The sequence below is a fragment of the Sarcophilus harrisii genome, chromosome 4 (assembly GCF_902635505.1).
Source record: "Sarcophilus harrisii chromosome 4, mSarHar1.11, whole genome shotgun sequence".
NCBI lineage: Eukaryota > Metazoa > Chordata > Mammalia > Dasyuromorphia > Dasyuridae > Sarcophilus > Sarcophilus harrisii.
In genome coordinates, this window is record NC_045429.1 from 231,081,306 (window position 1) to 231,095,866 (window position 14,561).

The following is a 14,561-nucleotide window of genomic DNA, read 5'->3' on the forward strand; positions in this document are numbered from 1 at the left end:
AAAAAAAAAAAAAAAAAAAAAAAAAAAAAAAAAAAAAAAAAGTACCATAAATAAATAATATCAATATTAAACAAATATGCATCAAATGACAAATCATCTAAATTCTTAAAAGGAAATCTAAATGAATACTAAAGGAAATAAATACTTAAAACTATATAGAGGTGATCCTCAATTTATTCACCTAAGAACTAGATAAATTTCAATATAAAAGAAGTTGAATTGTATTTTGCAAAATTTTGATATGATAGAACTCTGGAGAAAATCAAATGGGAATAGAAATAAATTCATTTTTTCTTAGTTGTACACATGGTACTTTTATAAAAATTGCCCATAAATTAGCACAAAAATACATAAATAAATTCTAAAAAGCAGAAAATTTGAATGCATTTTTTTTTGGAAACATAATACAATAAAATTATATTCCACAAAGATGCTTTTAGAGCAGAGATAAAATATTAATTGGAAACTAAATAATCTAATACTAAAGAATGATTGAGTAAAAGAACAAATCATAGAAGAAATTAATAACTTCCAAAAAGATAATGGCAACAATGAAATAATATGCCAACATATGTAGTGTGTAGTGAAAATAATACTTAGGGAAAATTTTGTTCTCTAAATATTTGCACAAATAAAATAGAGAAATAGTTGGGTATGCAATTCAAAATAGAAAAAATAAATTAAAAATCCCCAATTAAATAAGAAAATATAATTTCTGAAAAAATGGAGAAATTAATGAAAGTGAAAGTTAAAAAAACAGAAAAATACTGGACTAATAAATAAAACCATTAATTTCTCCATTTTGTCAGAAATTCTAAAGAGGTTGGCTAACAGGATCAAATGACTTAGAAGCTAATTCTACCAAAAATTTACAAAACGATTTATTTCAATACCATGAAAACTTTGTGAAAAAAGAGGTAAATGACAAGTCCCTACCAAATTTCTTTAATGACCTAAATATGGTTTTAATACCTAAACCACTGAGAATAAAAAACAACAAAAACATAGATTGATTTCCCTAATGAAAACTGATTGTAAGATTTTAAATAAAAAACTAGCAAGGAGATTACAACAATACATCACAGAGATCATATACTATGACCAAATAGGCTTTATATCATGAATGCAAGTCTTGTTCAGTATTATTGTTCAGTCATTTCAGTTGTGTCTGACTCTTTGTGATCCCATTTGAGGTTTTCTTGGCAAAGATACTGACATATAATAATGCAAAGTATATATGCAAATTATGAGATATCTAAAATAATTATCAAGGAATATTTATGTGGGATGTTTTAAAATTCCTATTGCAATTTTAAGATTTAGTTGTTTAAGTAGTTGATCAAAGCTTTAATAACTTAAAATACACTAAAACCTGGTGATACCATATAAAAAGATAACACTAAATAATTAAATAAACAAAATATTTTATTTTCCAGTCATTTCAGTCATGTTTAATTCTTTGTGTATGCATTTGTGATTTTCTTGAAAAACATATTGAAATGGTTTATCTTTTTTCTCTTCCAGATCATTTTATAAATGAGGACTTGAGGTAAATAGGGTTATGGCTTGCCCAGGTGTTACACAACTAAGTGTCTGAATTCAGATTTGACCTAATATCTACTGTGCTACCTCACTGTCCAATAGCCAATTTCAAATTCTCTAATATATCATATATACTTCAAATGTTGGTCCATATGTCTATTCCTTATTTGATAGTGTAATTTTCTTCTTCTTTTCCTCAGTTTTACCTCAATTCAAGGGTCAGAAAAATCTTCTGAAAATACTTCTGGTTCCAGAAGATACAATGAGTGGAGAAAACAGCAAAAAACAAAAGTGTGTGTGTGTGTGTGTGTGTGTGTGTGTGTGTGTGTGTGCGTGTGTGTGTGTGTGTATCCAGTCCATAAGTTAGTCCTCCTTCCCCACTCACTTCCTCAAAGGGGAAGTAAGGTTTCCCGTTGCAGAGAAACAAATCAGCCCAGTCCAGCCCAGCCTCTAGGCAGGGACCTTTCTTTTTCACCCAACTCATTTTCTGAGAAGACCCATGATTTCTATACTCTTTCCCCACCTCACACTGTCCAACCTTGGGGGATAGGGAGGCAGGTGGTGGAAGGGAAGGTTTGGATGTGGAGAATAAAGCTAAGATGATGTGTATCTTCCCCAGCCCAGGGCTCTGGCAACCACCTGAGGGCTTAGGACTGACAGGAGTTCTGAGTTCTCCACCAACGTCACTGCCATCTTCACCTGGTTCTCACTTGCTGCTGCTCATGCCACCACTGTTGCTTGTGCTCCTGCTGGTTTTTCTCCTGCTGAGTACACCAACTGCTTCATGCCCCTTCTAATATGACTATTTTAGGAAAATGTACACTACAACTGCACAGTTTTGCAGGAACTGCCTACTGATCTCAGCATAGAGGGCTCCAACTTGACAATCCAGTGCATTATCCACTGTGCTGTGGAGGAGCTGCCCATGACCAAAAGCAATAGCATTTGAGGCCAGTTTCACTTCCCTGCAGGTCAACCAAGACAATAATGAAGTTCAAGGAGTGCTGAGCAAACATAGTGCTGATTTTTTTTCCCTCATTGAAATGCATCTAATACCAAATTCAATTTTTTTTTTTTTTACATAATAGAATTTCTCCTAGTACCTTCCTCCTTTCAAAAAGTCATTTCATGTAAAAAATACCTTTTTTAAGGAAAAAAAGAAAAATAATGCTTGTTTCAGCAGCACATATGCTAAAATTGAAACTAGAGCATGGCTTTTTGTACAAGGATGACATACAAATTCATGAAGTATAGAATTTCAAATTTATAAGAATACAAGACATTCTCCAATTCATAAATGGTCAAAGGATGTGAACAATTTTTACATGAAGAAATTAAAACAATTTCTAGTCAAAAAAAATGCTCTAAATCACTATTAATCTGAGAAATGCAAATTAAGACAACTCTGAGGTGCCATTACATACCTCTTTGCTAAAATGATAGGAAAAGATAAGGATAAATGCTGAAGGGCATGTGGGAAAACTGGGACACTAATTCATTGTTGGTGGAGCTGTGAAAGTGTCTAACCATTCTGGAGAGCAATATGGAACTATGCCCAAAGGGCTATCAAAGTGCATCTGCCCTTTGACTTAGCAATGCCATTACTGGCTCTGTATCCCAAAGAGTTAGTAATAAAGGAAAAAGGACCGACATGTGCAAAAATGTTTGGAATAGCCCTTTTAGTAATGGCAAGGAACTGGAAAATGATTGGATGCACATCAGTTGAGGAATGACTGAATAAGTTATGGCATATAAATATAATGGCAAATTATTTTTCTTTTTTTTCTTTTTTTTTTTTTATTTAATAGCCTTTTATTTACAGGATATATACATGGGTAACTTTACAGCATTAACAATTGCCAAACCTCTTGTTCCAATTTTAAATTATTTTTCTTTAAGAAATGATCAGCAGGATAATTTCAGAAACACTGGGAAAGACTTACATAAACTAATGCTCAGTGAAGTGAGTAGAATCAGGAGAACATTGTAGATAGAGAGCAATAACAAGATTATATGATGATCAATTCTGATGGACGTGGCTCTTTTCAACAGTGAGAAGAACCCTTGTGATAAAGAGAGCCATCTGCAGCCAGAGAAAGGACTGTGGGAACTGAGTGTGGATAACAACATAGTATTTTCACTTTTGTTGTTGCTGTTTGCTTGCATTTTTTTTCCTCATTTTTTTTTCCTTTTTAATCTTATTTTTTTCTTGTGAAGCATGATAATTGTATGTATATAGAGAGAAGAATTGCATATATTTAACATATTTTGGATTACTTGCCATTTAGGGGAGGAAATAGGGGTGAAAGGAGAAAGAAAAAAATTTGGAATATAAGTTTTTGCAAGGGTATATGTTGAAAATTATCTATGCATATAAATAGGTATAGAACCTGGCCAGTACCTTGTACAAACACAATCCCTCTAAAATAATGAACATATACTCTCTTTGGTAGGCCTCTTGTAATGGGGTCTTATGTTTCTGGGAGGAGACTATGTCTCAAGAATCACATATCAAATGAGAATACTTAGCATTGTGCCTTCTTTGTTCTCAACCTATAAAAACCCTTTAATGGAAAGAGACTGAGGATTTGGTCTAGGAAGTCTTGTACAAACTTACCTAGCAGTGGTTCCCACTCCAGACTCTGAATAGCTGTGGCTGTCCTCAGACTCTGAATAGCTGTGGCTGTCCTCTCAGCCAAGGAATTTAGTTGCTGGTGTGTCCTCAGAGTGATGATTATGTATGTTCTTATTCTGTTTGATTTTCATAGTTATATTTATCACTTTTGCCCTAAGAGTTTTCTCTTTTCTTGTGTTTTATTTAAATCAAGGTTCTAAGCAGTAATAAACTTTTATTTACCCTCTTTAGGACTATGCCTGTTGAATGAAAATTCTCAACCTAGATTAACCTTACCACACCATACACCATTTTTACAATTGTCTCTCTAAATAACATGAAAGTCTTGAGTGATTTCAACTTCTCATTACTGTCAAGGTCCCTATTTTGGTTACTGATTACAATTAGCATTCATATTAGGTTTTTTTCTTCTCTTTTGCTGGATCATCACCCACATAATATCCCTTCCTAATAGTGGGAGTAGTTCAAGAGTCTGTTCTGGGTCCTCTTCTCTTTTTTTCCCAATACTCAATCACTTGGTGGTGATCTGGCTGGTTCTCATGGATTTCACTATCATCTGTACATATATGACTCATATCTCTATATCAGATCCTAGCACCATTAAATAAGATAAGAAAGGAGAGAAACAAACATTAAGCATCCACTATATGCCAAACAGAACACTGTGCTAAACACTTTACTAATATTCTCATTTGTTCCTCACAACAACCCAGGAAAGTGATAATAATATCCCCATTTTATAGTTAAGAAAACTGAGGCAAATTAATACTTGGCACAGGTTATATAGTTAATTAAGCGTCTAAAACTAAATCTGAGCTCAGGTCTTTCTGATTCTGAACCCAGGACTCTATCCATATACCAACTGGCTAACTTCAAGGAAGGGCAGGGATCATTAACAGTAGAGGATTATGAGAAAGCCTTCATCTAAAAATTGATGCTTGAGTTGAATCCTAAAAAGTGAAAAATTCTAGGAGGCAGATCTTGCCTAAGCTTCAGAGTTCCATATCATGAATTACACATTTCAAATTTAACATGTCCAAACAAGAAAATATTTCTTATTTCTTCCTCCCATATCGTATCAATTTTTCCTATTTCTGTACAGGGTTCCATTCTTTTAGTCTTTGAAGCTTATACATTTGATATTATTCCCAACCCATGTATTGTCATCAAATCATCCCTTTTTTACCTTCACATTAAATGCATTTCTTCCCCTCATACTACTCACCCAAATATGGACTTTGTTGGAATCCTTACAAAGTGTTAAGTCATTAGCATTGATAGAGACAATAATTATCTAATTTAGCATGGTTCAGTATGATTGATGTGATCCTACAAGGAGATGTTATGGGCCAGAACTTGAAACAAGGTACTAAGTGGAATTGATGGAAGCAATGCTTGTGTGCTTGGGTTTGCACCTTTTTTGAACTGAAACTAGGGCTGACTCCAGAAAACTTCCCAAAGAAACCTGCTCCCATAGAGAACAATCATATATTATAAAAAAGAAGAGAACATCACATTTTGGCACCCTGAACGTGGGACTGATAGGACTCTGATCTCAGTGGAAAAGCCTCTGATCCTGAATCCAGTAGAAAAGTCTTCTCAACCCAGAAATCAGGGTGAATACAACAAAGAAATTTTGTTAAAAGAGTTAAAGTAGAATGTCAGCTAAGATGGGATAGATGTTTAGAAAACAGCTTTCTGTTTCTGTTCAAGGAAAATGTTTAGAGAGCACTATCAAGGTTATGAAAAGCCAAGGTTTGATTATAATTTTGGAGTAGATCACTGAACTTTTAGAAACTGTTAAGCACATATGTCCTTGGTTTTCTATGGAAAAAGAATTGGATCTAGACAAGTAGAAATTAGTAGGAGAGTAAATAGATGAATACTACAATTCTAATCCAAACTCAATGGAGTAGAAATTAGAAGGAGAGGATCTTTGTCAATTCTGCAATAAAAATGGACCTGACTCAATTTTCAAAGACATACTTAATACTTATAATTTAATACAGTTGGCTTTAGGAAATTATGTAAGTGTTAGAATGAGGAAAAAGAAGAAAGAGGAGGAGGGGGAGGTACCAACCAAACTAGGTGAAAAGGAGGAAGAATCAGATAAGAATGGAGCTAAGTACAATTTTTAGTGTGATACTTCACAGCAGAAGAAATTAGATCATTCCACATCTCATGACCCTCCCCCCTCAATTAACACTTCATGGGTGGAGGGAGAAGGAGGGGGAGAGGCAGTAATGAAATCCTATTAAGAAGCCTATGATTGTCTGGCGGTACATTTTAAAGGTCTAACCAAAGCTCAGTATCTTTGTTTCCCATTGATCTGGCTTCTTTTCAGGGACAAACCTAGGACTATCCTTCCAAGTTCAACACTTGGATATAGGTCCCAAATCATTTACTGAATTAACACTATTCTTTTTATTTCAGGTGAAGAAAACTGGAAGTAATTACCTGTTAGTTTTGAAATTTCAGGAAAGTGAGCTACCTGAGGTCCAGAATTCTGACAGTTGAGTCCTTGCAAGGTTTATTACTATATTTATAGTATTGATACCATAAAGGATCAACTTTGGCAACAGGATGAGGACTCATCAAGTTGTGATAATGGATTTGGACCAGAATGTAATATGATCAATACTATGTAGAATTTGTACTAAGTCTGAGTCTATTCTTCCCAGAGATCAAAAAGGTATCAGCGGAAATATGCCCCTGAGGTACTGGAGGAAAATATTTATTCTTCCTACATTGGTATGTTATCAGAGTAAATATCTCTTTGTGTAAGCTCATTGATATTAAGTGGTTAAGTGGAACTAAAGTCATAGTCATTGGTGTTTAATAGTATTGGGGTTGGGGAACTTTGTTAGAACAGAGAACAAAGCTGGTGGCAGTAAAGAAGAGATATCGTAAGTAGTCAGGGGATACCCCTGGAACTCTCAGAAAGAGAAGAATTTTGGTTTGTTCTAATAAAGTGAAGCTAGAAAACATACTGACTATTTTGGAGACAGAAGGAGAAGGATAAATACAGCATTGGGTCTGGGGTCAAGAAGAGCTGATTTCAAATGTAGTTTCAGACATTTACTACTTGTATGACTCTGGGAAAGTCACATAATCCCATGATGCTCCTCAATCCTATCTAGTTACTTCTGCTTTCTGGCTCCCACCTTTCCACCCTTCTACAATATTTTGCAAATGAGCTTATACATTGGTATGCCTCTCTAGCTGTCAAGAAAATCAAACTTCTACTGGCTAAGATGATAACTGTGTTCCATAGATATTTTTACCAGGAAAGGAGTTTTATAAAGCCACAGTTGCTGTCTTTACTTTTGTCCATTGTTAAAGAGTTAACACCTCATTAAACAAATAAGCCTGTAAATATTATTGCATTTTACTCATGTTTATTTTAATTGTGAATTGTATTTGAGGTTGCTTTAACAAATCAATGATATGACTACACACTGAGAGCAGATTATGAATTATTATCACTAATCACTTCTTATCAATTAGAGCTAGTATCTGGAGGAAAGGGGTGGTGGTACTCCTCACTTCAGAATATTTTAATTCTATTCTTAAAGAAAGTATTCAGACAATTGTAAGCCATTTGAGTAGCCTTTAAAGTATTTGTTCTTTTGTTTTGTTTTTTTTTTAATTTCTTATCACCTTTTCTGTTTTGTTTTCTTTTGGCATTTGTTTCTGTGCTGATATTAATATCTATATTGCTTTATATGAATGAAATTCCTCTACTTCATCCTCTTTCAGAGGATTGAAAAAAATTCAATTATCTTCATGACCTGTGTTCTTATACTTTGTATGGGTATTTTAAACAACTAAATGATATGAAAAAAAGGAAAAAAAGGATTTTACAAAAAAATCAAATATTTTCATAAGTGATTTTCATAAGCACTATCATGCTGTTTCTTCTCCTACAGTGTCTATCACCATAATACCATAATTTACAAAAAAAAAAAAACCCAAACAAAACAAAACTATGCAGATAGAGAAAGAAATCAACTGAAGAGATCTTTAAAAACTGTGGTCAATATTTTGAATATTTATACAAAAAATGAAAATTACTTAAGAGATAGATTATGAACTCAATAAAAGCAAATAAAAATATTACATTTTAAAAATCAATAGATACCAGCTTTATATGAGTGAAACATAATTTCGAAGATAAGGCTGAAACAGACAATTTATTCCTCTGTATCCACTTCTATTATTTCTTAGTTGTCAATTTAAAAGGCCAGAGATTAAAGTATTTAATGTTGCCCAAAGGAAGGAAGCAGAGACCAAGGAAAAAAACAACATAATAAAAGGAAGGAAAATAATGCTATCTTTAAGTAGGGGTGGAGGGAGACTCAGGCTAAATAAATATTACAACAGGATAGAATTTGGGACTTGCTTATTTCTGCACCTCCAAGTAATGCTCAATGATAAAAATAAAATACAATGTTTTATGCATGGCTTGTTTCCTACTGTCTATCAGTCTGTTTGTAGAACACCTAATATATATACCATAGTACTCATTACTAGAGCAGTAACAAAGGAAATGAAGAAGACATAGTCTCTTACTTCAACAGGTTACAATCTAATGAGAGTAAAAGAACAAATATAAGTTTGGAGCTATCAATCATAATATGACAGCACAAACTAAGGGATTTGAATGTTCCAGAGTCATTAAACTAAATTTTTAGGATTTGAGAATTGTTTATTTTTAGGTAGTAAAGGGAATGGACAACTAAATGGTGCACAGCATAGAGAGCAATTGACCTAGAGTCAGGAAGACTGGAGTTTAAACCTAGCCTCAAACATTTATAAGCTGTGTGGCTCTGAGCAAGCCATTTAACTGCCTCAATTTCCTCATATGTAAAAGTAGGTGGAGAAGGAAAGGGCAAACCACTCCACTATCTTTGCCAACAAAGCCCTAAAAGAACTGACAAGGAATTGGACATGACTAACAAATGAAAACAACAAAACAGTAAATAGAACATTAGAATAAGCAATCTTCTAGAGAGCACAGGCCTGTGTGAATTGGCAGGCTCTAGGCTGCAATGTATAACAGCATATATTGACTGGTGCAAAGGAAGGACTTTTGAACCATAAGGAAGATCCATTTCAAAAAATAGATTTATATAACAGGATATCAGTTAAACTAATTCTTGACATTTTATTTCAATTCTATAGAATGTAAGAATATACTACTTACCCGATTAATACTGCTGTTCTTTAAAATAATCTGAACTAGAGTTTTCTCAAATTCTTCCAACTTCTTGAAACATGTTTTAAGTATGTGATTAGATAAATTACAATCATCAATTAACTTAGTCAAAATACAAACTGCTTCTGTCAAAAAGTTTGAGAAAGGGAGTTTAGAGTCACTGTAAAAATTTATCAGATCATCAAGCAACCGAAATACAGAATCAGATACTGTGGAATAGCTGCTTTCAAACTTGTTTAAATCTGTTTTCAAATTACCAGACTTTGTTAAATTCTTCAGTTCAAGAACGTGTTGCAAAAATTGCAGATGAGATGATAAAGTTTTTTCTTGGAGGGCATAATGGCTTTTCACAATGGGTGGTTGATATACAGAATTTTCAGAAGATGAAGTAAAACTTTCTTCAATATTCTGGGACAGTTCTGAAGGGTCAGTTCTATTTTCACTTAACACATCACACCCAGAGTCTTCCAGCTGACTGGAGTTGTTCTCAGGACATTCAAGCTCCTTAGAGGACAGAGGAACAGCTGTATTTCCTGAAACAGAAAAAAAAAAATACATAACTGAACAATAGTTTACTTATATACCTAAAGTTTCTTGATTTAAGATCAAACCATTTGTTGCTTAAACTAAAATGGAAAATGAATGACCCACTAAAAGCAATGGCCTTAATATTGTGGGGGTGGGGGGGAGAGGTAAAACACATATGCAGATAAAATAATGAAAAAAGTGAGTATAACAATGACAGCAATGAAAACTCTTATCTTCACTGCAAAAACGTTGTGATGATTCCTCATATTTCCTCACAAACAAGAAAATAGGATTCTCAGTGGCTTCTCAATCTCTTCTTTCACTTTTTACTCTAATCCATTGATATCATCTATCTAATTTCTAATTCTTTTCCAATTTTCATCACAATTTAAACTTCAGCACAACTTAAAATTTCAGAACTACATTATAGGTAATTCTCAGTTTCGTCTAGATCATACTAGTTTGTTAAGAGGGCTTTATAAAAAAGCAAAGGAAGAATGAAACAAAGGCTACTTCATTGGTATAACAGAAAGAAAATCACTATTTCCCTTAAATGTCTAGAAATGTTGTAATACTCACAATTTTCACCAATGCAATCTAAAAAAATCTCTCAAATGTCTCTGGAAGTAGAAAATTATATTCAGCTTTCATTCATATAGTTATGCTATTTTTTAAAGACAGGTATAAATATTCTGAAAGGTCTATTCCTCTGCTCAGTTATTCCTTAGGGGAGAAACAAAGAGGTTTCACATCTAATGAGTAGGAAAGCAGTTTTAGAGTCCATGAAGACCAATACAGGTACTGTTTCAAGTACTGATAAGTACTGAAGTACTTATCTTCATAAGTACTTCATAAGTAGCCATGGACAAGACACTTAACCCCTCTATAATCCTTTGGTACCATCATGAAGACATCTCTATTTAGTTGTAGCTACTTTATCAATTTGCATAGAGAAAATCTAATGGTGAGAAAGTACTGATGGGAAAGCAACATATAAAGTTCTATGAACAAAACAAAATAAACAAGGATAAACTGGAGACACTTTCAGAGGAATATTATTGGTTGTACTTTTGTTCTCAAAGAGAATCAAAATGACATTATGTTGGAGTTATGGTATAGTGTGTCTGACTGTGGCTGATCAGAACAATACAAGCTAAGAAGACTTTGCCCTAACCTGAGTACAAAAAGTCCCTATGTGAATGTCTGGGGTGGATATAATAAGAAAAGCAACGTTATTAACACTAAGGAGGACCAGGAAAAGTTTACTGCACCAAATGGAAAATTAGTTGAGACCTGAAAGAAGCCAAGGATCCAAGAGTCAGACATAAAGAAGAAATAAATGCTAGGCATGTGAAATAACCAGGCAAAATACAGAAAATCAGGCAATGAGAAACAGCAAGGATGCGAATGCCACTGCTTTGCAAAGTACAGGGACAGGAGTAAAGTTTAAGACTGGAAAGGCAAAGATACAAGTTAAAAAAGACTGCAAATGTCATAGGACATTATATTTGAACCTGGAACAAATGGAAAGCCAGTAGAGTTTATTGATTAAGGAAGGCACTTGGTCAGATCTACATTTTAGGAATATAACTGATAGCTGAGTAAAGGATGGTCTAAGGGAGGAGAAATTTGAGACAAGGAAGCTACTGGAAAAGCACAAATGTAAAGTATTAATGACCTCTACCAAGGTGGTAGCAGCGTTAAAATAGAGGAGGGGACATATATGAAAGAGCTGTGAACATAGAATCAACAGGTTTTGGTAATTGGTTGGCTTGGAGGTGGATGTGGATAGAGTAAGATAAAGATGACACACTGAGATCCTGAATGACTAGAAGAATAATTGTATTGTGAACTATAATACAGAAGTTCAGAAGAGATTAGGGGACTAATTATGAACAAAGTTTTGGACATTAGTTTATCTTTTTTTTATTTTTTTTTATTAAATAACTTTTTATTGACAGAACCCATGCCAGGGTAATTTTTTACATTATCCCTTGCACTCACTTCTGTTCCAATTTTTCGCCTCCCTCCCTCTACCCTCTCCCCAAGATGGCAAGCAGTCCTATACATGTTAAATAGATTACAGTAGATCTTGGATACAATATATATGTGCAGAACCGAACAGTTTTCTTGTTGCTCAGGGAGAATTGGATTTAGAAGGTATAAATAACCTGGGAAGAAGAACAAAAATGCAAGCAGTTTACATTCATTTCCTAGTGTTCTTTCTTTGGGTGTAGCTGCTTCTGTCCATCCTTGATCAATTGAAACTAAGTTAGATCTTGTCTTTGTTGAAGAAATCCACTTCCATCAGAATACACTCTCATACATTATCGTTGTTGAGGTAATATAATGATTTCCTGGTTCTGCTCATTTCGCTCAGCATCAGTTCATGTAGGTCTCGCCAATCCTCTCTGTATTCGTCCTGCTGGTCATTTCTTACAGAACAATAATATTCCATAATATTCATATATCACAATTTACTCAACCATTCTCCAATTGATGGGCATCCATTCATTTTCCAGCTTCTGGCCACTACAAACAGGGCTGCCACAAACATTTTGGCACATACAGGTCCCTTTCCCTTCTTTATGATCTCTTTGGGGTATAAGCCCAGTAGAGACACTGCTGGATCAAAGGGTATGCACAGTTTGATAACTTTTTGGGCATAGTTCCAAATTGCTCTCCAGAATGGCTGGATGTATTCACAATTCCACCAACAATGTATCAGTGTCCTTTTTCCCATATCCCCTCAACATTCTGCATTATCTTTCCCTGTCATTCTGGCCAATCTGACAGGTGTATAGTGGTATCTCAGAGTTGTCTTAATTTGCATTTCTCTGATCAATAGTGATTTGGAACACTCTTTCATATGAGTAGTAATAGTTTTAATTTCATCATCTGAAAACTGTCTGTTCATATCCTTTGACCATTTATCAATTGGAGAATGGCTTGATTTCTTATAAATTAGAGTCAATTCTCTATATATTTTGGAAATGATGGACATGAGTTTAATAAGTGTAATTTAATAAGATGAGGACTGGAAAACACATTCGATTTGCCAATTGGGAAATAATGGGAAACTTTAGAGAAAACTATTTCAGCTAAATATTGATGTTAAAAGCCACCTGAAGAGAGTTTAAAAAGGGTAAGGAAATTATCTATAAAAACAAAAAGAGATATAGAATGGTTAAGTATTGAACTTCCCAGCTAACCAATTGTGTGGCAGTTACATTTTTGGCTTAATGGTAATTTTATACTTCCAGAGATAAAGGAAACATCGAAAGAAATTATTAATCCAAAAGTAATTCTGACCAATAATGAAGTTGCTTTCGAAATAAAATGACAGGAACCTGAGATTCCATGGCATAAACATTTTTTCAAAATTCTTTTTGAAAGCTGCATATTTTTCCCCATGGCATTCCTTTCATCTACTATTTTAAAAACCATTTGGAAGAGGAAAATTGGGTTATGATAACACAACTATCCTATTGTACACCTTAGACTTCATAATATTTAATTTCAATAAGTTTAGAGAAAGAAAAAGGAAGATCCTATGACCTAAAATTGTACAAAAGAAGTATAATAGGGAAGAGATGCTATCAAGAACAAAATTCTAACAATTCATATAAATGATTTCACCACAAAAAAATGTACAATACTGTTATAGCCATATAAAAATAAGAGTTAGAACATTATAACAGTAAATGGGAAATTCTAAATATATTTTTAGTTACAAAAGACAGAAAGATGCCAAGAATTACTACTTGGCATAGATGGAATAAAGATAATTCATTGCAAAGAAACCATTTAAGTCTTATTATGCCTTTCCCAAAAAAATTTAGATAGAAAATATACAAGAAAATTGTTAAAAAGAAATTAAAACCAATGATAAATGAGGATATAAAAAAGAGAATAACTATTTGCTTTCAATGAGTTCTATTCTATGGGCCAAGATGAATTACATCCCAAGATTTTGGAAGAATGTGCAGACATGATTGCAGAGCTTCAATCAATAATTTCTGAAAACTCCTGGAGAACAAGAGAAATGCAACTGGGCAAGAGACTGGAACATGTGAGTAACTGTAATAATATAGAAATTTAATAATTCTATTCTTCAAAGTATAATGATGAAGTGAACTTTGAATACAGGCAAATTCCGATAGCTGCTGTTGACTTAATGGTTCAGTAGCACTTAAAAATGAAGATTGATTCTTCAAAAGAAGTAAAACAAAAGTAACTTCATTTTGTTTTTGCACAGGGTTCTTAAAATAGATTACCAAGATAACATTCAAGAAGCATTATACATATATTTTGGAAAAGCTTTTGAAGAAATAATCTATAATTTCCCCTTTATTTGATAGAAAGAAATGGAGTCAACTGAAGTTGAATTGTGACACCCAAAGAGTACTAATTAAACATTAAGAGAAGCTGAAAAGGTCTTCTGTCTTTACCTCTCCCCCTATTCCTTACCTATCACCACAGAGCAGATACTATGGCAAAAACCTCGAGTTTATCAGTAAAGAGTGGCATAGGAAAAGACTGATGTGTGATTTGCATTTTTGGAGAGAATATTCAAATTGAAAAGACCAGTGATCTATTAGAGTATTGAGTCATACTCAAAGGAGCATCCCAAGAACT

General features: G+C 33.7%; 1 protein-coding gene across 1 annotated transcript in view; it reads right to left on the reverse strand.

The window, feature by feature from the left end:
• MEI4 (meiotic double-stranded break formation protein 4) overlaps positions 1 to 14,561 on the reverse strand; it is a 194,168-nt gene that overhangs the window by 130,687 nt on the left and 48,920 nt on the right. The window contains exon 2 of the mRNA XM_031964608.1: positions 9,384 to 9,928. Within this exon, the coding sequence (XP_031820468.1) occupies positions 9,384 to 9,928 (545 nt within the window). The remainder of the gene's footprint in view (positions 1 to 9,383; positions 9,929 to 14,561) is intronic.